Source organism: Schistocerca piceifrons, chromosome 9 (assembly GCF_021461385.2).
Source record: "Schistocerca piceifrons isolate TAMUIC-IGC-003096 chromosome 9, iqSchPice1.1, whole genome shotgun sequence".
NCBI classification, from domain to species: Eukaryota; Metazoa; Arthropoda; class Insecta; order Orthoptera; family Acrididae; genus Schistocerca; species Schistocerca piceifrons.
This window is the reverse complement of record NC_060146.1, coordinates 129,915,674-129,942,619: the sequence shown is the minus strand read 5'-3', so window position 1 is coordinate 129,942,619 and position 26,946 is coordinate 129,915,674. Positions and strand designations below refer to the sequence as shown.

Below are 26,946 nucleotides of genomic sequence, written 5' to 3'. Positions count from 1 at the left end.
GTAGAGGATGAATGTAAGGATGTAGAGGCTTATCTCACTAGGTGTAAGATAGATACTACCTACAGGAAAATTAAAGGACCTTTGGAGAAAAGAGAACCACTTGTATGAATATCAAGAGCTCAGATGGAACCCAGTTCTAAGCAAAGAAGGGAAAGCAGAAAGGTGGAAGGAGTATATAGAGGGTCTATACAAGGGCGATGTACTTGATGACAATATTATTGAAATGGAAGATGATGTAGAGGAAGATGAAATGGGGATACGATACTGCGTGAAGAGTTTGACAGAGCACTGAAAGACCTGAGTCGAAACAAGGTCCCGGGAGTAGACAACATTCCATTAGAACTACTGACAGCCTTGGGAGAGCCAGTCCTAACAAAACTCTACCATCTGGTGAGCAAGATGTATGAGACAGGTGAAATACCCTCAGACTTCAAGAAGAATACAATAATTGCAATCCCAAAGAAAGCAGGTGTTGACAGATGTGGAAATTACCGAACTATCAGTTTAATAAGTCACAGCTACAAAATACTAATGCGAATTCTTTACAGACGAATGGAAAAACTGGTAGAAGCCGACCTCGGGGAGGATCAGTTTGGATTCCGTAGAAACGTTGGAACACGTGAGGCAATACTAACCTTACGACTTATCTTAGAAGAAAGATTAAGGAAAGGCAAACCTACATTTCTACCATTTGTAGACTTAGAGAAAGCTTTTGACAATGTTGACTGGAATACTCTCTTTCAAATTCTAAAGGTGGCAGGGGTAAAATACAGGGAGTGAAAGGCTATTTACAATTTGTACAGAAACCAGATGGCAGTTATACGAGTTGAGGGGCACGAAAGGGAAGCAGTGGTTGGGAAGGGAGTGGGACAGGGTTCTAGCCTATCCCCGATATTATTCAACCTGTATATTGAGCAAGCAGTAAAGGAAACAAAAGAAAAATTTGGAGTAGGTATTAAAATCCATGGAGAAGAAATAAAAACTTTGAAGTTTGCCGATGACATTGTAATACTGCCAGAGACAGCAAAGGACATGAAAGAGCAGTTGAAAGGAATGGACGGTGTCTTGAAAGGAGGTTATAAGATGAATATCAACAAAAGCAAAACGAGGATAATGGAATGTAGTCGAATTAAGTCGGGTGATGCTGAGGGAAATAGATTAGGAAATGAGACACTCAAAGTAGTAAAAGAGTTTTGCTATTTGGGGAGAAAAATAACTGATGATGGTCGAAGTAGAGAAGATATAAAATGTAGACTGGCAATGGCAAGAAAAGCATTTCTGAAGAAGAGAAATTTGTTAACATCGAGTATAGATTTAAGTGTCAGGAAGTAGTTTCTGAAAGTATTTGTATGAAGTGTAGCCATGTATGGAAGTGAAACATGGACGATAAATAGTTTGGACAAGAAGAGAATAGAAGCTTTCAAAATGTGGTACTACAGAAGAATGCTAATGATTAGATGGGTAGATCACATAACTAATGAGGAAGTATTGAATAGAATTGGGGAGAAGAGGAGTTTGTGGCACAACTTGACTAGAAGAAGAGACCGGTTGGTAGGACATGTTCTGAGGCATCAAGGGATCACAAATTTAGCATTGGAGGGCAGCGTGGAGGGTAAAAATTGTAGAGGGAGACCAAGAGATGAATACACTAAGCAGATTCAGAAGGATGTAGGTTGCGGTAGGTACTGGGAGATGAAGAAGCTCGCACAGGATAGGGTAGGGTGGAGAGCTGCATCAAACCAGTCTCAGGACTGAAGACCACAACAACAACAACAACAGTGCATGTTTTTTTCCCTAAAGTCGCAGTGGTAAGTTCTACGTGGCTGATGTATAAAATGTTAACCATTCAAAGGCTTGATAAGTTTTACAGCTCTGTGGGGAAGTGTACTGTCACTTAACACAAAAAAGTGCATTTTCACCTGGGAACAAGTGTATGTTTTTAACTGGGAAATCCAGGAAAAATCCGGGATTTTTTTTTTCCCTTTGTCAACGTATACACTCTAATAATGTTTCGAAACACCATCAAAGTAGATATTAAAGTTTTTTACATTTACTTTCAATCTGCCCCAACAGTTGTACATGTGAGTACACAGCTTCCAGAATTTTGGGAGTCATACCAGTTCTGTATTGAATCTGCCCGATGGTTTAACGGCCCAGGCTGGTGTGCCGGCCAACCTGGATGTGGTTTTTAGGCAGTTTCCCACAACTGATTAGGTGAATACTGAGTTGGTACCCATGTCCCACCTCAGTTACACGATTTACAAACATTTCAAACCCATTCTCCCACTTCCACATGGGATAACTTAAGGCCCAGACGGAAGAGGCACATATATATATCTCCCGAGAGGGAGGGAAGAGGGTGGGGATGAGAAGGGCATTTGGTTGCCCTCTACCCCTCTAACACTGCCAAATTCAGACTTGAATGCCTATTCTGTGAAGATAAGGGGTAACGCCAGGAAAAAGGAAGAAGAAAGATGAACATTTATTTTCACTGTCTGCACAATGATTGTTAGCTTTTATATAATAAACTTACACTTACAGTAACACAGACTAGTAAACTCATAATGTCTACAATGAGTCTAAGTTACATGAACAAGTGGCATTATTGCTTGTTCCATACTCCCATAAGTGTTCAGTTAAAACCTCACGCGAGTGATTGAATGTGACTATAACTCTGCAGCGACTGACTGTCTAAATCTTACTCTGTGACAGTACCATCAGCAGTGACTTTAAGCAGTAGATTATGCTTAATGCTGACTGACATGGAACTTTGTACACTACAATGAAGGCTAAAAATAGACTGAAATAGACTGACTGTATACATCTAACCATAAAGTATTGGAACAGGCTGACTTTGTTTTTGCGTGCAGCCCCTCTTTAAAGACCAACAAGAAGCAAGAAATAGTGAAAGCCTACAGATTCAAAAGAAAATCAAATAGGTACATCATTGGCCACTCTTTCTACAAATTATTTGAATATCTAGACTGAGTGATTACAAAGGTCTGTTATCTATCTACATGGCAAATAGCACTGTTTGTTACAGTGCTGTGTGACATGTAATGATGCACGATGAACAGGACTCAGTATTTATAAATGTAGGTAACTATTTGTAATTAAGTAAATACCAGGCTACTAATAGAAGATAAACAGCAACTACAGCTGAGACAGCACTTTTTTCTTCACCATATGGGGCCATTTCTTTCAGTTTCTTGTCAAAGTTTTGTGACTGTTTTTCCTTTTTTCTAAAAAATGTTTGAGTATTGCAACCTTCACATCTGATAAATTGTTGCAATAACTTGTTTAGTTAATAGGACCAGGTACACCATCTATCAAGTAGATTAACCACTAGTGAACCATTGTTTTGATTGTTGCTTCCTTTTCGGGAATTATTAATGACTACCGATTTCATCAACATTGGAAACTTAATGTGAGTGACCCTTGTTGAAATGTCACACCGTTTTGAAGACTCGTTCGACGGGAAACTTGAGATTTTTACAATGATATTCCCAATTGTTTAAATGTCATATATTTATTTTTAAAACCTAATTATTTTCAGTTGTTGAAACAGATGCTGTCAGTATGTATGTATGCATGCGAACTCCACATATAATTCAAATTACTTTTTTCTGTGCAGTGAATACTTTTTGCTTAATTGATGAGTTAACCCAGCGTATTATCCTGCATTACTGCAGTGAATGATAATGTGTGAAACATGTTAACTTGGTGATAACCTATCTCTCTAAAGATGCCAATTATTTGTTTGACAAAGGTAGCTGAACATAAATATTTTACCAGGTTTACTACATGGCTTTTTTCCAATTTAGATTTTCATCACACCCAAGAACTTTGTACTCTGTTTCTTATTTTTTTGTTGGTACGTTCATAGTACATGGGTAGTTTTGACTGTGCAAAACTAGGTCAGCTGTGTTTTTTCAAAGTTGAAAGCTAATCCATTTGTACAAAACTGGTTCATAATTTTAACGAAAACATAATTTACTTTGGATGCATCTTTGGTGAACTTGACAATAAAGCTTGCATTTTTTCAAAAGGGACTAATTTTACCTTCTGATTGAAATAAAATGATGGACCATTAACACAGAGCAGGAACAGCAATCGGCCCGTATGTGAACCCTGTGGAAAGTCCATTGTGGTTTCTCCTCATGTAGCTGTTATGATGTCTTTGTTTTTATTACTCACAAATCCAATTGTAACTTCCTGCATCTTATAAAACTGTTCAGGCTTTTGTGGCCATTTCTTGATGTATTGCATGTTGACTTTCATCATGGCCAACATTTGTTTAATGATTTTTTTGACATTTTGTCACTTTGAATGACTGGCATTATCAAATATTCACCTCGTGTTGCCACGCGAGACTGACCACACAATAAAATTCTCTGGCATGCAGGCTCTCACTATGAAGAAGAATTACCATGCCTGCTTGTTCAGGGAAGCTACGGAAATTCATTAGCATGACAATAGTTTTAACAAGAAAGAAAGAAGCCTCAAGGCAAACAGATCCTAGATTCCTGTGCTGCAATGGTGTCGGTGCAACAAGTAGAACTCTGGTCGCGGCCTCGATACCAGCCTGCCACCAGCAATGAAAGATTCCTGCATCCTGTTTCTTAAGTATGAACTAAACCAATTGTGTGCAGAACAGGTATCCCATGAAAGCTGCATTTTTATAATAGACTAACCGCCCCAGTAAATAGCTTTTGATAAGTCACAGAAGATCCCAACTGGTGGCTTTTTGTCATGTATTTCATGACGGTGTAAAGAGCTTCCTCAGTAGAGCAACCCTTTTGAAATCTGAACTGTGATTAACTAAGTATCCCACTACTACTCATCTATCCTGTGTCATTTTCCTTCCAAGACAGCAGAGTCCTCTATTTCAGCATTGACAGGACACTATTAATTAACTGTCCTCTTCTGAAGTAAGCACCAGCTGGTAAAAATTATTAAATTTTTGAGTTATTTGTTACAGATTTCCCTCATGGCGACATTTATAAAGCTCCTGACTGATGCCATGAGGAACGGCAAGGACTTTGAGTTGGCGCAGGCGCACTTCGCGCTCTTCCTGAAGCACCACGGTGACCGCACAGCGTCCGAGCCGCGGCTGCGCGCCCTGTTGCCTACTGTGGCGGAGGTGCAGGCGGCGGGCTGGCAGCGGCTGCAGGACCGCCTGATGGCGTGCCTCGCCATTGTCTCCTTCTTCAGGACTTCATAGGCTGTGTGGGAGCTGTGTGCTGGACTTAAGACTGTGCACGCGAAGAGCTAGAGACTGTGTTTAAAGAGGTGTGCCTTCAGAAACACTCTTCACTGTGCCTTCAGTTGGATTGTACTGGTGTGTAACAGTTCGTAACAAGTTGTGATGATATGGACCCCAGTTGGACCATTGTGTTTGTTTTGAATACCGTATTTGGTATTTAACTGAATATTGCCTAATGCTTGGTCGCATTATAAGTGGCAGGGATGTAGGTAGGGGGAGCGGGTCAGAAGAGGGACATTACTAAACTTCTCTGCTTTTACTACTGAAAGCTGATTTGTATTTATATTGAACTCCAGGTAGGAACGTCAGCAACATAGGAAAAGAAAGATCGCTACTTACTGTGAAGAAGACATGATAAGTTGCAGACAGGCCCAATTAAAAGACACTCACATATAGCTTTTGGCCACAGCCTTTGTCAATTAAAGACACACACACACACACACACACACACACACACACACAGGGAGAGAGAGAGAGAGAGAGAGAGAGAGAGAGAGAGAGAGAGAGAGAAGCAAGCATACCTCACACATGACCACCAACTCCAGCATTCCTTCCCGAGGTGATGGAATTGGTGGTCATGCACGTGTGAGATGTGCTTGCTTATGTGTTTGAATGCTGCACATGTGTGTCTCTTCTACTGACAAATGCTGTGGCCGAAAGCTATATGTGAGTGTCTTTTAATTGTGCCTGTCTCCAACTTGACGCGTCTTCTTTATGGTAAGTAGCACTACTTTGTCTTTTCCTATATTGTTGTATTTGTACCGATATGACACAGTTCATAACAAGTTGTGATGTTCAGTATAACTGGATTGTTGAGTTGGATTTCAAGTGTTTGGCATTTAAAGTAATACTGGCAATTGCTCAGGTTTCCTTGTATCTGACAAGGAGGATGGGAGAGGAGGGGGCGGGGATTTGTAGAAGAGGAAGGAAGTTTGCTTAACTTCTCTGGTATCTCTGCTGAAAGCTGACGCTGTATCTGTAGCCATTTGTAAATGACATTCTGTGAATGGGGCACATGTTGTGCAATGACACAGCTTACAAATTAAACTTGAGTGACGGAGGGAGATCTTTTGAAGAAGCTCAACCTTTTAAAATAGAGAAATGATATTTGAAAGTCCTGAGTGGAATACCAACAATGGAAAAAATTAGTGTGGCCACTTACATATAGTTGTGACATTAAACAGGAACAAAAACAAAACTGAAAATGTTGCTGAACTTTCATACATTATTCTCATCAGGGCTAACAACAACAGTGAAAATACACACATACACTCGTAGAGAGAGAGAGAGAGAGAGAGAGAGAGAGAGAGAGAGAGAGAGAGAGAGAGAATGGGTGGGGGGTAGATGCACACAGTCGATTGTTCTGGCTGACTACATTGTCAAGTTCTCAAGCACTGAAGCTCTAATGGGACAGAATATCACCTGACAGAAGGGAACTGAAGACCAATCCCTGGTGGCAGCATTGTCGTATTTATGACCAAGAAAGAGGGAAGGAGGCTGTAATGGCATAAATTCCTGGTATTCTTATAAGTGGAACACTATATATCTATATACCCATGCCACGCATACCTCAACACTTACCTTCACTTTTGTTTGCAAAAGTTCTGTCAGACTGTCACTGTGACAACATTTGTTCATAGTGTAATGTGAATGAGCACATGTGTTGTCTCAATAAACCATGGACCTCTTTATTTCTGATGCTTCATTTTTTCATGAACATCTAACATAGTACTGTTATGCCTTTTTTGAAACTGTGTAGTTTTTGTGCATGATGACTCATTTATTCTGGCAGTAAACTAAATCTCACTGACAGAACACTTCTTTGTATTTCCTTTCTATCCTTGCTCTGTGAGATAAAAGCTGTGAAGATATTGCAAAGTTAGTATTTCATTTTGTTATTTGCTGAAATTGGTGCATAATAACACAGTTTTACACATCTTCTTCTTATTATTGTCTTTTTGCACTATGGAGTTGGCATTGTTTTTCATGGGTTGAGGCAGTGTTAGCAACAATTGGTACCTGGATGACCTTCCTGATGCCACCACTCCCCCATCTGTCCGCACCTGTTGTAAGTTCCACTTGCAAGTGCGAGGATGTTTTACAATTGTTTGCATAGCCTGTATCTGGGGCAGGACACGGGTACCACCCCATTATTTGTTGGATGTGGCAAACTGCCTAAAAACAACATCCAGGCTGGCTCACTCTCCAGCTCTCGTCGTCAGTCCACGAGGGGCATCTAGTCCGGAGAAGGCTTGCCTCCCTGAGTCTCGGGAGCAGCATTTTAGCACACTGGGCAATGCATGTGATTTAACACAGTTATACTCATCATTTGTGTGATATTTATTGTGTGCACTCTCTCTCTTCTTTCTTCAGGCAGATTACAGAATGACAATTGCTTAACCTTGTGTCGTCCTACCATAACTCACCATCTAATGTATCAACATTGATATTTTGCTTGCCAGTTTCATTACCTTTTCCATGTTCACAGTTACTTCTTCTCATTGCTTATAAATTAGTTTTGTTAACACTAAGCTGTCTTGGATGCCTGCAGAAGCATCTTCCCTTGTAAACATATATAAGAAAACAAAGCCTGTTGACTGCTGAAGACTTCAACTCTCTGGAGGCGTTCACATTTGCTTGTGGCATTATTTATATTCCTTTAAACTATATCACTGAGTAGTAGTACTGTGCTTTGTACCTATTCTATGGTTTGTGTGTTGAACGAGTTAGCTCAGTTCACTTTGTGCGAAGAAAGATTATCTCGGTGCAAGTATTACAGTCCTTTGTCTCGTTACTAATATGTTGTTTTCAGTGCATGACTAGGTTGGACAATCCAATTCTTGTTTGCAGTTACATGAATCTTTCTTTCTTCTCTTCCAGATGCTAGAGAAAAGGAGGTATGTTAATCTGCATTTCATACTGTACTGACATTTTGTCTTTTGGCCTGTACTTGGATACCCAGTGCTGTTCAGCAATAATGAACTTGCAGCAGTACCAGTGATACAACTGAATTGCAGTAGCAGTTTTACTGCAGTGTGTAGTCTTCATTACTTGCTGGGCTGTTTGCTTGATTTAAATTCTAAAAATTACCAACCTGTGCATTGTAGGTAATGGTGTAGCTATTTTGGTTGATAAATAAAGTATACTGTCTCACTGTCGAGGCAATGGTTATGAAGTCATTCCATCGTGACAGAAGTATTTTTTCCCATTTATTTGTGTGTTCAATACTTGTGACTATCAAAAGATTTTGGAGTTCACTGATGATGAGCTGGTGGTTTTGCCCATATCAAAAGAATGAGAGGATTAAATGCTGGCAGTGGTAGTTGGTAGTGACAAGAGGGGAAATGAATGTGAATAAACTAATGAGATTTGAAGATGCATACATAAACTTTCTTCCATGCTTTTTTCATTATGGCTGTAGTTGCAAACTTGCCATAATAATTGCATTGTGCAAGATGTGTTCTTTACCCAACAGTTAATTATGTTTTGGATGGGTTCTCAAAAGGGGTGAATATCAGATGTCTGTCATCCTTATGTATTTATTTTTCTGCAACAAATTTTCTTGATATTGAAGGGCCATTAAATTCATTATGCACGACAAGAGTAATTTTTAATTTCTAGTCAATAAGGAATTCGTTCGTATAGATTTTTCTTTCCGAATTATTTTAAGTGATGGTGTAGAATGATGTGCTTCACGTGGTCTACCCTCCCCCCCCCCCCCCCCCCCCCTTTCCCAACACACACATTCATGCTCATGCTCACCAAACACACACACACACATTCTTTAAGAGGATACTACAATTCATGCTTGCTAATGAATGGAACTGGAACTGGTGCACTGTTGCAGAACTATCAGGCAGTGGAAGTATTTAATATTTTATGCGAGTGATGTCTTCCATCTTGTGGTGTATTTTGTACACCGTTGTATCTGTAAATAAAATTTATATATAAAAACAAATTTTGTTAATATTTATCGTGTGATCATTTCTTCATGAAATTACAGGCTGTGAAGTGGTTTCACAAAGTATATGTCACCGTTACAGTCTGCTTTCATTATCCTGAAACTCAATTAAATTCCTTGACACATAAAGAGCAGTGTTACAGGTAATGAGATGGATTAATACAAGTTTGTACAATGCACAAAAATCAGGTGAGACAAAGGAAGAATATAAAAGACTAATATTTTAGGAATATGTGTCATCTTGAATTTGCTGTAACTAGAAACATCTACTTACACCAGAAGATGCAGTATATGTGTGGGTATATATAATCAAGAATAATGGAGAAATACACACTAAGAAAAAGTAGAAGCAAAAGACACACCAAGAAGGAATTATCCATATGGGATGGAAATCTGTAGATGTGATTACATGCCCAGGCAAATAAATGATTATAATAGCAGAAAAAATGGATGATTTGTTCAAGAGAAAGAGCTTCACAAATTGAGCAAGTCAATAATGTGTTGGTCCACCTCTGGTGGCTCGTGTGGCTTTGATTGATTGAGTTGTTTACTGTCCTCCTGTTGGATATCATGCCAAGTTTGTTCCAAATGTTGCCTTAGATTGTCAATCCTGAGGTGGTGGGAGAGCCCTGCCCATAATGCTCCAAACGTTTTCAGTTGGGGAGAGATCTGGAAACCTGGCTGGCCAAGGTAGGCTTTGGCAAGCACGAAGACAAGCAGTAGAAACTCCTGCTGTGTGCAGGCGGGCGGGCATTGCCTTGCTGAAATGTAAACCTAGCATGACTTGCCATGAAAGGCAACAAAACAGGGCAAAGAATACCATTTTGCCATAAGGGTGCCATGGACGACAACCAAAGGGGTCTTGCTATGAAATGTAATGGCATCCCAGACCTTCACTGCTGGTTGTTGGGCTGTGTGGCAGGCAATAGTCAGGCTGGTATCCAACCGCTGTCCAGGGCACCGCTGGACATGTCATCGGGGCTCAGTTCGATGTGGAACTCATCACTGAAAACAATTCTTCTTCAGTCTGTGAGATTCCAGGTCTCTCTGACCAATCTAGACATGTCTGGAGATACCCCAAACACCAGTAGAATACCAAACTGACTGTCATCTGCCATACAACCCTTTGGCAATGTAATTCACCAATTGGACAGAACTCGGCATGATATCCCTCAGGAGGACATCCAACAGTTGTATCAATCAATACCTTGCCGAATAACTGCTTACATATGGGCCAGAGGTGGACCAGTGTGTTATTGATTTGCTGAATTTGTGAAGCTCTTTCTCTTTAATAAATTGTCCAACTTTTCTGAAACTGTAATCGTTTGTTTATCTTCAGTATACCCATTGTGGATGACAAACTGTGACTGTGATTTAAACTGGTGTTTATTTGGTAATAAATATCCAACCTGTCGCTTTTTTATGATTTATTCAACCATGAACATGTTTTCGAGCCACTGCAGGCTCATCTTCAGATGGAGGTGTTACAGAAACATTATCTTGTGGACCAAGTATAGCTAGATGCAGTGCTGGTGTTGATTGCACTGCCTTGTGGTATTCACATAAGATTGCTTCTTATAACGTGCATTATTATGCTGTGTACACAAATAAACACAGTATGTAACTACACTTGGTTTTACAGTGGCTCACAGGTAAAACCAAGTGTAGCTACATATTATGTTTATTTGTGTACATAGTGTAATAATGTATGTTATAAGAAGCAGTCTGATGTGAATACCACAAGGCAGTGTACCCAATACCAGCACTGCATCTAGCTACACTTGGTCCACAAGATAATGTTTTTGTAACACCTCCATCTGAAGATGAGCCAGCAGTGGCTCGAAAACATGTTCATGGTTGAATAAATCGTAAAAAAGCAACTAGTTGCATATTTATTACCAAATAAATGCCAATTTGTTTATCTGTACATGTACATCACAACTACCGATTTCTTCCCCATTCAGATCCTTTATGGTGTGCCGTCCCTCTTTTTCAAGTGTATATTTGATGTGACTATAACAAGTCTTGCTGCACATATGACATTAGCATTCTTGTTTGGATGAACAGTTTCTGTATTGGAATTACACAGTATACTGCTTTGTATCATCAACAAAAGCAAAATGAGGATAATGGAATGTAGTCGAATTAAATCAGGTGATGCTGCAGGAATCAGATTAGTAATGAGACACTTAAAGTAGTAAATGAGTTTTGCTATTTTGGGAGCAAAATAACTGATGGTGGTCGAAGTAGAGGGGATATAAAATGCAGACTGGTAATGGCAAGGAAAGCATTTCTGAAGAAGAGAAATTTGTTAACAACAAGTATAGATTTAAGTGTCAGGAAGTCGTTTCTGAAAGTATTTGTATGGAGTGTAGCCATGTATGGAAGTGAAATGTGCACGATAAATAGTTTAGACAGGAAGAGAATAGAAGCTTTTGAAATGTGGTGCTACAGAAGAATGCTGAAGATTAGATGGGTAGATCACATAACTAATGAGGAGATATTGAACAGAATTGGAGAGAAGAGAAATTTGTGGCACAACTTGACTGGAAGACGGGATCGGTTGGTAGGGCATATTCTGAGACATCGAGTATTGGAGGGCAGCGTGGAGGGTAAAAATCGTAGAGGGAGGCCAAGAGATAAATACACTAAGCAGATTCAGAAGGATGTAGGTTGCAGTAGGTACTGGGAGATGAAGAAGCTTGCACAGGATAGAGTAGCATGGAGAGCTGCATCAAACCAATCTCAGTACTGAAGACCACAAGAACAACGACTGCTTTTTATTTTGCAAGTCACAAAAAGACAATAGAACCCATTCCCTTAAATTTTGTCCTTTGCCTTGTTTGAACTTCATTGTAATGTGGTTCTCATGGTTTGTGATGGTGCATAGTGCCAATTATTTATCTCTTGTAATTTATATGTAATGCAGATGATACTGCTGTGGTCACAGGGATGAAGGAAGAAGGTCCTCTGTACAATGAAAAGGATTTTCGGTAATAAGTGTGGTATGAGAATAAATACGCGAAAGACTGAAGTGATGCTATTCCATTCATTAACCACTGAGCAGCCAAGCTGTGTGCACGTGGCAGGAGTGTCTTCACCCTCTGATGCATAGAAAGCAAAATTGCCATTGATTAGGTCTGTTACAGATGACAGGTGAGAGAACCCATACTAGCTAGGTGCTAGGTGGATAGTATAGGGAATTGTGAGAGTGCAGGGACTCAGCCCTGGAAGGCCAACTGACAGGAGATCGGCCCCCGTGGGGTTTACACCCGCACTCTTCAAGGCAAAGGCTGATAGTAGGGAAAAGGCAGCTCTTGTGAGTAGGTCTGAGCCAAACCCACAATGGTACGAAGTGTCGAGATGGCACATCGTGAACGGATAGAGAAGTTCCTAGAGCAACACGACACCTTCATGGCGGCCAACTGCAATGTGGAGATGGCTGAAATCGAGACGAACGAAGGTGTAACACACCTGACTGACGAGTAGTACAGTCAGTACTACCACTCATTCGAACCAGAAACAAGTGGAGACGAAGAAATGGAACAGAGTGATGAGGAAGGAGAATTCTCCCACCGAGGAAAACCATCGAAAGAAAAAATTCAGGTGACGACAGTGCGCCAATCAATCAGTTCAAGATTCACACAGAAAACCGATTCTAACCACTCAACGTAGCTGTATGACAGACTGATGCAGCTGGTACAGCTGAGACATCACACCAACCTAACACACTGACCAACTTGCCACAAACAACAACAAGAAAACCAAGGATTGCGCCGAGCACAATACAATACGCAGGCTACAACTTGACACTAAACGCTGCGTTAAAAAAGCACAAGGACGGCCCAATCGAGGCAATCCATATAGGAAAAACTATAAAGTACCACTTTGAGTTGATCAGAGATGGGACTGCCTAGACTACTTCAGGCACCACAATGTAAACAATATCACACACCAACCACAGAATGAGCATCAACTTAAGGTGGTCATAAAAGGCCTTCGTGAAACAATGACGGAGGACAAAGTGGAGGAAGACATCAGACTGCTGAACTTCCAGCCTCAAGGAGTAGACCAGCATGAAAAGAGGACAATGAAACAAATATCTACACCACACGCATGTATTCTGCGCCACTCTAGAGAAGAAACCAGAAAATGAGGCAGTCTACCACGTCAGTTATATTCTCGACACGGAGGTGCCTGTCGAGTTGTACGAGACCAAAGACGGCCCACTACAGTGCAAGAAATGCCAAAGTTTTTTCCACACTCTAAACTATTGTGAAATGCCAGCCAGGTGTGAGTGATGTGGAGGCGACCCCAGAGCGAGGGACTGCAAGTGACCAATAAATGCCACCCCCAGCTGTGTTAACTGCAACCAGGATGACCATCCAACATCATTTAGAGGGTATGAAGAATTTCAAAAGACTGTCAGGGCACACCACCCACACACAAAAGTCCCAAATGACAGCACCAACAGCCAGAACAGCCCAACCAGAAATCAAGAAGGACCATAATGCCCACACCAACAAAAGCATGCCGAAAGGGAAGAAGAACCTGTGCCACCCTCCGGCAAAACGACTCCATGACCTCCAAAAGCTAATCACGACAAGCAAGAAATACCAAACGACAAAACAGTGGACTGTCAGCCGTCTCAGACATTTCCAGTCCAATCAAAAACATGGGGAACACTTCCAGTGGACCGACGTCATTTGCATCGTCTCCTCAACTATCCACAACTGCATCAGACCTCACATCCAAAATCGTAGCAATATCGGAGGAGTGACAAATTTCTTTGTGCACCTCCCTTGGAAATTAGGCCCACAAGAAGAACAATCCTCCTATTTAGCAACTGTGACACAGAAGGATTGAAGAATGAAAAGGGCATCATCAACGAATTTGTGGGAAACTTCAAAATAGACATACTATTCTTGGCAGAAATCCACTACTCCCCATTGAGACATTCAACTTACGAAACATGGTACGCCATCGTACAGACTGTACCAACCAACAGGGACGATGATCGGCCATCTTCCGACAGTCACACGTCATGCACAACCCTGAAGCGACAGATGACATCCCTGAAAGCCACAGCAGTAATGCAAAGTCATCCTGGTAGTAGCATACCTCAGCCCAAGAGTGTACAAATTTTTGACAACCATGAAAGTGTATTAACACTTTGCCGTTCGCACGTCTCGTACAAATTTATTGGGTTGGTGCCGGCATCGCTAAGTCGGATTACTTGGCTTGTCATCGACCACTTGTCACCTTTCTGTTGATGACAAGCTTGAAACACATTCACTTTTGCACACTTTAATTTTCCGGAAATCCTCTATTTTGCCGTATTGTTCCACAAACTTGAATTTTTTTTCCAAGTAACTTCTCTGCAAGTTCTACACTGTTATAATAATTATCCATGCAGAGGTGATGCCACATTCCATCAGAAGGTCTCAGTAGTTCAGTCACTGTTTTTGCTAAAGGCTGTCCAGCGCCGGAATATATCTTGAATGAGGAAATGTATCCCGTACTCGAATCACACAGCATCTGAATGAGTATGCCGTATTTTGCAATTTTCAATGGATTGTGAACTTTAAAATTTAACTGTCCATGCCATAGTATCATTCCTTCACCAATTGAGATGTTCTGACTTAGATTAAATGTTTCTTTAAACTTTTTGGAAAAATAATCAATTACGAATTGCACTTTGACAAGCCGGTCGGCACTATCCAGTTTATTGTTGCTGTTGTAAAAATGTAAAAATGATTATATTCATCTGAATCGGTTGCAGGACATCGTTTTGCAAAACATCGGTGCATCTGTCAACGGATTCGTTGACCAATAATCATTGATCCTAGTTTTTCTTACAATTCCCATAAGGATAGCGACCCCAAACCACTTTCTAAGTTCGCATCCTGTAACGTCATAAATTTGGCATTTTTTCAATTCAGTATCCTTCTATTGCAATTTTTACTCTAGCACTTTTTGGTTTCGTTACTAATATATTCAAATAGATCGTTCCCAATAAATAATTGCACAATATCCTCGGTGCTCTGTGTATCTGGGGAATATGTTTGGACCCAGGATCCTTCAAATTTATTATTGGTCCTCGGTAAATCAAAGTCTGACCACTGTGCACTGTCTTCTTTGTCTGATTCAGCCGAATCAGTTGGCAATCATAGCGTTTTCCGAATTCTTCTTGGATGTACTGGGTGGCCCAAAAAGGATGGTCGGATTTGAACTGCGTAGTACCATTGAAAGGTGAGGAGGGGGGACCACCCAGTTTGCCACGAGATGGCGCAGTGGACGGTCGAGCATCGTGTTTTTGCTGTGGAACAGTTTTTCAGAAATGATGAATCGTTTATTACTGTGCAACGATTGTTTCGACAACGTTTTGGTGTAGCGCGTGATGGACCCATTCCAGATCGCAGATCCATATCACGTTGGGTGACTGCATTCCGGACAACAGGGTCTGTCAAAAGTGGTAAATCTACAGGGCGTACACGTACGGCAGTTACTCCACAGAACATTGATGATGTTAGAGCGTCAGTGCTGCAAAGCCCGCGTCGTTCCACTAGGCGTCGTGCTCAAACTTTAGGCCTCAGCCGTAGTTCGTTGCAGCGTATTTTAAGCCGTGAGTTACAGTTTCACCCATACAAAATTATGATCACGCAAAAGCTGTATGATCGTGATTTTGAGCAGCGAAGACAATTTTGTGAATCAATGTTTGACATTTTGTACTCTAATAATGATGTTGTGCTTCTTATGTCAGATGAAGCCCATTTCCATTTAGACGGCTATGTCAATAAACAAAACTGCAGGTATTGGGCAGCAGATAATCCCAGAGAATTGCACCAAAAGCCTCTTCATAGTGCTAAGGTAACAGTCTGGTGTGGAATTTCAAGATTGGGGATTGTTGGTCCTTATTTTTTTGAGGAGAACAACGCTACAGTCACAGTGAACTCGAAACGTTACGTTAACATGCTACGTAGCTTTTTGGTGCCGAAACTGCGAGAGTTACATGTAAATCGAGATCGAATTTGGTTTCAACAGGACGGGGCCACGGCCCACACAGCCAATGAGTCCATGTGTGTTTTAAGGCGGAAGTTCCCCCACCACATCATCTCGCGTTTTGGAGATGTCCACTGGCCCGCGAGATCATCTGACCTCTCAGCCTGTGATTTTTTTCTTTGGGGATACCTAAAGTCAAAAGTCTACGTACAGAAGCCCCGAAACTTAATTGATCTGAAGGAGGCAATCAGTGCGGAAATTATGGCAATTCAAGAAGAAACAGTAGTGAAAGTGATGGAAAATTTCGAGGAAAGACTTGTGGAATGCATCACCGAGGAAGGACACCATCTTCCGGAAGTCATTTTCCGTACATGATTTTTTGTGGTTAGTTCTTGTAATTGGGTGCTTGGGAGCATTTAGTTACGTAATTGAATAAAATTAATTTGTAAAACTGATGGAGTTATAGTTATTTAAAATGTGACCATCCTTTTTGGGCCACCCTGTATTTCACTATCTTCCTAAGATTCTGCTTCACTTTCATTTTTTTGATATCCAATGTCTTCTTCCCAATCGGCCAAGTCGACCGGAATGTCAGACAAGATGTCCGCGCATTCATCGTAAATAATCCTGTTGTCTCTTTCATCCGCCGTGATGAAAGGGCCCAAGTACTTATAAAAACAAAACACTTGCTGACGTGCGTAACTTATTGTTACCTAAACAAAACACCACAGAATGCACTGGCCACTACACAGTACTATGCTCACAACAACACTGTGGTGTCACCGGCCACTGCATGATACTATGCAGTCGACACCACTGTGGTGTTGCCAGCCGTTGACCGCTATTTCGTGCACGACACCACTGTGGTGACGCCGACATAGTGTTAATTGGTGGAGACCTTTGTGCAAAGGATGCAACACGGAATTCATGTCGAAACAACGCTTGAGGACATGACCTGGAAGGTCGCCTACGTGTAGTAATCGTGACCCCCACAAGATATACATATCCTAGTCAATCACTGACACTAACAGGGTGCACTAGACATTTTCATAACAAAAAACCTGGACTAGGACCTTTAACTGAGAACACTCGATGAATTAACTTCCGATCACCTCCTGATAGTTGGATATATAGGCAACCCGATCGAGCCACCACGACTGTGCCACACCGCAACTGTCGATGGGGGTAATCGAAAGGTGGCTTAACGACGATTTCCACCTGACCGTAGACCTCAGCTCTCACCATCAAATTGAGAAAACCATAGGATCATTGACGGACAATACAAAAACTGCCCACAGACGTGCGTCCACCGAGGTGACATATCGAGACTCCAATTTCTACACACTTCCACCGCTTAACCAGGACCTCAGGTTCTTAAAAAAAAAATAGAGCAAGACACAAATGTCTTCAAACTTGCAACCCACCGCAGATGTCTTCAAACTTACAACCCACGAGACGAAAGACAAGTGAACAGAGTGATCAAGGAAATCCACTGCCGAGTCGAGGAATGGGAAGTGGAAGTACAGGAGGACCGAGGACCAGCTCGGAAATAAAGAGGATTGGAAACTGATTAAAGACATCAGAGGGTCCAAACAAAGAAAATTAGCACTCGTACAAAACAACACACTTGTCTTTGATGCACTATGACAGGGAGAACTGTTCGCAACAACGTACGAGCAGCAGAACAAGATAGAGAACGAGGACCACCCTCTAGCAGGCACCGCTGAATTTGAACGTCGAGTTACAGCCACAACCCGACACCTAAGGGAAACACCACAAATGACAGACCCGAACCAGTGGAAGTCAAAAGGACTATAAACAGATTGGGAACCAACTCTGCACCCGACCCTGACCCAGTAACAAATTTTCAGTTCCAACGCTTACCATAAAAACCCTTGATTCTCCTTGCCAGAATCTTCAATGCCTGCCTCCTGCAACATTACTTCCCAGAACATGGCAGATCTGCAAAATTGTCCCAGTGCTGAAAAAAGGAAAGTACCTCAAGAAACCAGGAAACCACAGACCCATAAGTCTCCCCCCCCGCTATGTCGAAAGTGTTGGAGTGAGTGCTGCTTCCTCGCATCAGGCTACCAGTACTTGACGGAAACGCAATCAGAAGGGAACAGTGCACCTACCAGGAGACGCTTTCTGCTGAACTGCAGGTGTTAGGAATCACAGGTATGTAACAAACGTGAACTACTCCCCATACACCGCAGCAGCCCTACTTGACATAGAAAAGGCAAACAACAAAGTGTGGTGGACAACCTTATAATCAGACTCCAGGAAGACATGGAAATACCAGACTGCTACATGGAGATAGTGGACAGTTACCTAAAAGACAGGAGATGCTTCGTTGAGATAGATGGGAAACAGTCCGAAATCAAGACACTGGCTGGAGGAGTACCTAAGGGCTCTGTCCTCTCGTCAGCACTATTGACCGTGTACATAAAAAACATCCCAAGAAGCGGAAATGCCATTCTTGCACAATTTGCCAATGACACGGCACTACTGACCAGTCGTTGAAGGCTGAACACAACAATAGGAAGGCTACAGGAGCAAGTAATCTGGGCCGGACTCAACAAAGTAAAAATCAATGGTGAAAGAACAGACGCAATTATGTTCACCAACAGCAGCCAACCTTCCACAACTCCATTGAAATCCACAGCAGACATGTAAACTGGACTAACAATGTGAAATGCCTAGGGGTCACAATCGACAGGAAAATGCTCTTCAAAACCCACAAAGAAGACAGAAACCTACGGTTATCACGAGACATTTACGTCACATATTTGCTACTAGCAAGCAAAGAGATTTACCGTCTCACCAAACTCTATATATACAAGGCCATCACACAACCCATGATAATGCATGGATGTTCATAATGGGGAATCACGAGCAAATCAAACAAAAGACCACTGCAAGTACTACAAAACCAGTGTCTAAAACTTGTTCTAAATGCACCACGATGGACAAGCACAGACCTCATCCATGTAGAACTCGAAATGCCCATTGTGGAAAGCCGAATCACTGACACGACAGAGACGAGTTTTCGACAAGGTAGGCATACTCACAACCAACTACAAGAATTGGCAACAGTTGAACCAGCACCCTGGCACAAAGTTAATGAGTTCCCACAGCAATATTAAGGGATGAGTAAATCGTGCTGAACAAAAACATCGACAACATGAGAACACTCTTGATGATACCAGAAGTGAGTGCCTGAAGGACCTAAATTAGTGCACAAAAGCTCTCAAACGCTTACATCGGTGCCAAATTTATGTAGCTAAATGGTATCCCCAGTAAAAAAGCAATCTCCGCAGGAGGTAGAGCCCAACCGTCCCACAACACAAAAATGTATGCATTATTGAAGAACAATATGAACCTCTATGAATAAACATTGGAAGAGAGGAGTTTGAAGTGGTAGAGGAACTTATCTACCTGGTAAGCAGGATCACAATTGATGGTAGAAGCCAGAATGAAAGTGTGAGCAGAATACAGCAGGCCAAAATTGCATTTAATTTGAGAAACAACTTATCAGCAAGAATTTCTGTCTGGAAATAAGGAAACGGGGCATATATTATTTGTTTGGGGTGTGGCCCTACACAGGTTTGAAACATGGACAGTAGGAAAATGAAAGAAAAGATGCATAGAAGCCCTGGAGGTTTGGAGCTATGATGAAGACCAGTTGGAGAGACAGAGTTACCAACGAAAAGGTGCTGAGAAGAGTTCAGGAAACCAGATCTCTGGAGAGACTTCCACAAAAGAAGAGACAAACTCATAAAACACATTTTAAGACACAATAACGTTATTGGAACAATAGCAGAAGGTGGTATTGAGGGAAGGAAATGCTGGCGACAACCAAGGATGTCACAAATGCAAAATTATGAATGATACGAGATGCACTACATAGGCAAACAGAAGAGAGGAATGGTGTACTGCTGCAAACCAACCTCATGGTTGAAGACTAAAAAAGAAGAATTTCTCTTTGGTGAAGCATACCCAGACATTTGATTTTCTTCACTTTATTCTACCTGTTGCATTCCAGCCAAAAGCGCAGTATCCAGAGTGTCATCTGGATGTTTTGGTGTGTCTCCTTTCACATCTAGATTGCCTCATCTTTCAGTGTCTACATTTGAAACCACCTCTGCTTGTCCTCCTTTAATCGTGTGGCAAACATGGGACTATGGTAGATGATATGCGTGGCAACATTCTATGTTCTGACTAAGAAGGCAGATTTCACATATCTGTTGAATATTTCAGTTTACTTGTTTCTAAAGCCAGTTCTTCCATATTTCATGAAGATAGGCAATAGGCACAGAAACCAACATTCTACTCCAGCTATTGTAGTTTGGTCTTGATATGTTTAAGTTATATGGTAGCAGGGAAACAACATTAGAAAGTAAACTTCCCCTTCTCACTTCACGTATCTCTTACACCTTGTACAAGATTTTTCGTAACTCGCAAGGGGACGTTATGGACTGACCCTCTTAGATTTTCTTAATACTTATTGCCTTATTGGATATGAAAGTTATACCCAGTCTTCAGTTTCCTAAGGCATTATAGTGCAGTTCTTAAACACAAAAATTAACTTTTAAGATTTCAGAGCGCTATTAAGTACAACATACTTCGAGCTTTTTTGACACACCTGCTGCAGAATGTGTAGATTGTAAGTCTGGTAACTGTCAAATCATGGGCTCGATTCTTGGTAGTAGCAATTTTTTAAAATTTTAATTATTTATTTGTTCATTTATTTTTGTTTGAATTTGATGTTTTCAAATGGAAATGTTAGTACAGTTCAATATTTGTTAACTATTTCGTCATCATAATATTCAACGATTAGGCCTTTTGGCCTGTTCCACCTCAGAATTGTTCACACCATGTCTTTAAGGAATGCTCAACATTGCTCCCAGTTCAGTCTGTATTTTTCAGCTATATTTCTAATGGGTTCTACATTTAGTTATTGTCTAATATTGGTGTTTCTTTTATCGTCCAATACTGAATATCCTGCTACAAAGCAGAGGAAATTTACCTCTGATGACTCAGTTTCTAATAATTGATTTGATATTAGAGTACAACATTCGCCACCATATATGTAACAGCAGAGGGAAGGCCATTACTTTGTATGGTTTAATTAAAGTTTCTTTCAAAATGTTACATTTTAATGTACTTTGTATGGTTCTACAGAAATGTCTGAATCTGTCAAAATTTAGCTCTTGCATCATCTGACTTTGGAAATTTAAAATTGTACTCTAGATATTTACATTCTGCTACTTCAAACAATGGAAATGTAACAGTATTGCCGGCCAGAGTGGCCGAGCGGTTCTAGGCGCTACAGTCTGGAACCGCATGACCGCTACAGTCGCAGGTTCAAATCCTGCCTCAGGCATGTATGTATGTGATGTCCTTAGGTTAGTTAGGTTTAAGTAGTTCTAAGTTCTAGGGGACTGATGACCTCAGAAGTTAAGTCGCATAGTGCTCAGAGCCATTTGAACCATTTTTGGTAACAGTATTATGAAAAGGAAAGTTGCTACTCGCCGTATGGTGGAGATGCTGAGTCGCAGATAGGCACAACAAAAAGACTGTCACAAATAAAGCTTTTGGCCATTAAGGCCTTTGTTAATGACACACACACACACACACACACACACACACACACACACACAAATGCCAACGCAAATACAACTCACACACACTGCTGCAGTTTCAGGTGACTGAAACCCCACTTCGAGCAGCAGAAACAGTGCATGATGGGAGTGGCGACTGTTTAGGGGTAAGGAGGAGGATGGGGCAAGGAGGGGGAGGGATAGTATGGTGGGGTGGCGGACCGTGAAGTGCTGCAGGTTTGACGGAGGGCAGGTGAGAGGTGGGGAGGGGGAGGGGAAGCAGCAGAAGAGGAGAGAGGTAAAAAGACTGGGTGTGATGATGGAATGATGGCTGTGTAGTGCTGGGATGGGAACAGGGGCTGCGTGGTTTAGGACAGTGACCAACGAAGGTTGAGGCCAGGAGGGTTACGGGAACGTAGGATGTATTGAGGGGAAATTTCCCACCTGCGCAATTCAGAAATGCTGGTGTTCGTGGGAAGGATCCATATGGCACAGGCTGTGAAGCAGTCATTGAAATCAAGGATGTCATGTTTAGCAGCGTGTTCAGCCAAACGGTGGTTCCACTCGTTTCTTGGCCACAATTTGTCAGTGGCCATTCATGTGGACACGCAGTTTGTTGGTTGTCAAGCCCACATAGAATGCAGCACAGTGGTTGCATGCCAGCTTGTAGATCATATGACTGGTTTCGCAGGTAGCCCTGCCTTTGATGGGATAGGTTATGCTTGTGACCAGACGAGTAGGTGGTGGTGGGAGGATGTATGGGACAGGTCTTGCATCTAGGTCTGTTACACGGGAATGAGCCATGAGGTAAGGGGTTGGGAGCAGGGTTTGTGTAAGGATTGTTGTTGTTGTGGTCTTCAGTCCTGAGACTGGTTTGATGCAGCTCTCCATGCTACCCTATCCTGTGCAAGCTTCTTCATCTCCCAGTACCTACTGCAACCTACATCCTTCTGAATCTGCTTAGTGTATTCGTCTCTTGGTCTCCCTTTACAATTTTTACCCTCCCCCCTGTACTCCAGTACTAAATTGGTGATCCATTGATGCCTCAGAACATGTCCTACCAACCGATCCCTTCTTCTAGTCAAGTTGTGCCACAAACTCCTCTTCTCCCCAATTCTATTCAATACCTCCTCATTAGTTATGTGATCTACCCATCTAATTTTCAGCATTCTTCTGTAGCACCACATTTCGAAAGCTTCTATTCTCTTCTTGTCCAAACTATTTATCGTCCATGTTTCACTTCCATACATGGCTACACTCCATACAAATACTTTCAGAAACTACTTCCTGACACTTAAATCTATACTCGATGCTAACAAATTTATCTTCTTCAGAAACACTTTCCTTGCCATTTCCAGTCTACATTTTATATCCTCTCTACTTCGACCATCATCAGTTATTTTTCTCCCCAAATAGCAAAACTCCTTTACTACTTGAAGTGTCTCATTTCCTAATCTAATTCCCTCAGCATCACCCGACTTAATTCAACTACATTCCATTATCCTCGTTTTTCTTTTGTTGATGTTCATCTTATATCCTCCTTTCAAGACACTGTCCATTCTGTTCAACTGCTCTTCCAGGTCGTTTGCTGTCTCTGACAGAATTACAATGTCATCGGCGAACCTCAAAATTTTTATTTCTTCTCCATGGATTTTAATACCTACTCCAAATTTTTCTTTTGTTTCCTTTACTGCTTGCTCAATATACAGATTGAATATAATCGGGGAGAGGTTACTACCCTGTCTCACTCCCTTCCCAACCACTGCTTCCCTTTCATGTCCCTCGACTCTTATAACTGCCATCTGGTTTCTGTACAAATTGTAAATAGCCTTTCGCTCCCTGTATTTTACCCCTGCCACCTTTAGAATTTGAAAGAGAGTATTCCAGTCAAAATTGTCAAAAGCTTTCTCTAAGTTCACAAATGCTAGAAATGTAGGTTTGCATTTCCTTAATCTATTTTCTAAGATAAGTCGTAGGGTCAGTATTGCCTCACATGTTCCAACATTTCTGCGGAATCCAAACTGATCTTCGCCGAGGTCGGCTTCTACCAGTTTTTCCATTTGTCTGTAAAGAATTCGCGTTAGTATTTTGCAGCTGTGTCTTATTAGACTGATAGTTCGCTAATTTTCACATCTGTCAACACCTGCTTTCTTTGGGATTGGAATTATTATATTCTTCTTGAAGTCTGAGGTATTTCGCCTGTCTCATACGTCTTGCTCACCAGATGGTAGAGTTTTGTCAGCACTGGCTCTCCCAAGGCCATCAGTAGTTCCAATGGAATGTTGTCTACTCCCGGGGGCTTGTTTTGATTCATGCCTTTCAGTGCTCTGTCATACTCCTCACACAGTATCGTATCTCCCATTTCATCTTCATCTACATCCTCTTCCATTTCCATAATATTGTCCTCAAGTACATCGCCCTTGTATAGACCCTCTATATACTCCTTCCACCTTTCTGCTTTCCCTCCTTTGCTTAGAACTGGGTTTCCATCTGAGCTCTTAATATTCACACAAGTGGCTCTCTTTTCTCCAAAGGTCTCTTTAATTTTCCTGTAGGCAGTATCTATCTTACCCCTAGTGAGATAAGCCTCTACATCCTTACATTTATCCTCTAGCCATCCCTGCTTAGCCATTTTGCACTTCCTGTCGATCTCATTTTTGAGACGTTTGTATTCCCTTTTGCCTGCTTCATTTACTGCGTTTTTATATTTTCTCCTTTCATCAATTAAATTCAATATTTCTTCTGTTACCCAAGGATTTCTACTAGCCCTAGTCTTTTTACCTACTTGATCCTCTGCTGCCTTCACTACTTCATCCCTCAAAGCTACCCATTCTTCTTCTACTGTATTTATTTCCCCCATTCCTGTCAATTGCTCCCTTATGCTCTCCCTGAATCTCTGTACAACCTCTGGTTCTTTTAGTTTATCCAGGTCCCATCTCCTTAAATTCCCACCTTTTTGCATTTTCTTCAGTTTTAATCTACAGTTCATAACCAATAGATTGTGGTCAGAGTCCACATCTGTCCCTGGAAATGTCTTACAATTTAAAACCTGGTTCCTAAATCTCTGTCTTACCATTATATAATCTATCTGATACCTTTTAGTATCTCCAGGATTCTTCCATGTATACAACCTTCTTTTATGATTCTTGAATCAAGTGTTAGCTATGATTAAGTTATGCTCTGTGCAGAATTCTACCAGACGGCTTCCTCTTTCATTTCTGTCCCCCAATCCATATTCACCCACTATGTTTCCTACTGTCCCTTTTCCTACTCTCGAATTCCAGTCACCCATGACTATTAAATTTTCGTCTCCCTTCACTACCTGAATAATTTCTTTTATCTCATCATACATTTCGTCAATTTCTTCATCATCTGCAGAGCTAATTGGCATATAAACTTGTACTACTGTAGTAGGCATGGGCTTCGTGTCTATCTTGGCCACAATAATGCATTCACTATGCTGTTGGTAGTAGCTTACCTGCACTCCTATTTTTTTATTCATTATTAAACCTACTCCTGCATTATCCCTATTTCATTTTGTATTTATAACCCTGTGTTCACCTGACCAAAAGTCTTGTTCTTCCTGCCACCGAACTTCACTAATTCCCACTATATCTAACTTCAACCTATCCATTTCCCTTTTTAAATTTTCTAACCTACCTGCCCAATTAAGGGATCTGACATTCCACGCTCCGATCCGTAGAATGCCAGTTTTCTTTCTCCTGATAACGACGTCCTCCTGAGTAGTCCCCGCCCGGAGATCTGAATGGGGGACTATTTTACCTCCGGAATATTTTACCCAAGAGGACGCCACCATCATTTAACCATACAGTTAAGCTGCATGCCCTCGGGAAAAATTACGGCTGTAGTTTCCCCTTGCTTTCAGCCGTTCGCAGTACCAGCACAGCAAGGCCGTTTTGGTTAGTGTTGCAAGGCCAGATCAGTCAATCATCCAGACTGTTGCCCCTGCAACTACTGAAAAGGCTGCTGCCCCTCTTCAGGAACCACACGTTTGTCTGGCCTCTCAACAGATACCCCTCCGTTGTAGTTGCACCTACGGTACGGCCATCGGTATCGCTGAGGCACGCAAGCCTCCCCACCAACGGCTTTGGAATCTATAGGGCATTGGGAAATGTAGTGTTCAATAGTGGTAAGGCTGTGGGTATTAGTAATGTTAGTGTAATGGGAGGTGGCATCAATAGTGATGAGCAGGGCACCGTGTGGTAAAGGGACAGGAACTGTCGGTGGAGGAAATGGTTGGTATCTTTTATATAGGAGGATAGGTTCCGGGTAATAGGTTGATGGTGTTGGTCTACAAGAGCAGAGATTCTCTCAGTGGGGGCACAGTGGGGTGTCCTGAGTGATTAGATTTATGGACTTTAGTCCATAAACAAGTCCTGCGTGATTGAATTTGGGAGTGGGGCAAAAGGTGAGGCATTTGGAAAGGATTGATATTTCTGTGGAGCTAAGGCTTCTGGAGGAAAGGTTCATGACTGTGTTATGCATATGATTGGGTTCTGGATTCTGTGTGGTGGTGAGAGGGAGTTTAGGAAGTTGGGGTAAGTGTAGTAGATCTGCGAGACAAGTTTTGTCAGCTAAGAGGGGAGGCTTGGAGATTGTTGTAGAGGTGGTGGACAGTGGTACTCCAAGGCAGGAATAGGAAGTGAGCAAGATGTAGAGCTTTTTGAGGTGGTCTTGTGCATGTTGCTCAAGTTCCTGCAGGGCAAGAGTTTCAGTGTGTGTTGTGGGTTCCAGAAAATTTGGGATTGCATAGCAGGAGAATTTTGTGGATGAAGAGAAGGTACTGCAAGGAGGTTTGAGCTTGACTGACATGGTTTTGCAGGACACGTTGGTGAGTGCTAAGGGATGGCTGAATCTGAACAGGTGGAGGTCATTGTGGAAGGAGGGGTGGCAGCCAGAGATGGGTAATTTGATGGTAAGGCCATTGGATGGGATTCTATGAGCCAAGCAACAACACAGGAACAGTACGTGGGACTGGGGTATGGCTAGGGATAAAGAAATTTTTCTATATTGAGGCAGATGGAAGAAGCAACAATCCATGGTGGTGAGAAAGATGCGAAAAATTATGTAAGTAACGTAAAACTATTTCTGAA

The 26,946-nt window shown here is 41.7% G+C and overlaps 1 protein-coding gene across 1 annotated transcript in view; it reads left to right on the top strand.

Annotated features, from left to right (window-relative positions):
• Positions 1 to 9,224, top strand: part of LOC124716933 (WD repeat-containing protein 36) — a 110,737-nt gene extending 101,513 nt beyond the window's left edge. Inside the window, exon 13 of the mRNA XM_047243511.1 lies at positions 4,982 to 9,224. Within this exon, the coding sequence (XP_047099467.1) occupies positions 4,982 to 5,224 (243 nt within the window). The 3' untranslated portion in view covers positions 5,225 to 9,224. The remainder of the gene's footprint in view (positions 1 to 4,981) is intronic.
• The last annotated feature ends 17,722 nt before the right edge of the window (positions 9,225 to 26,946 follow it).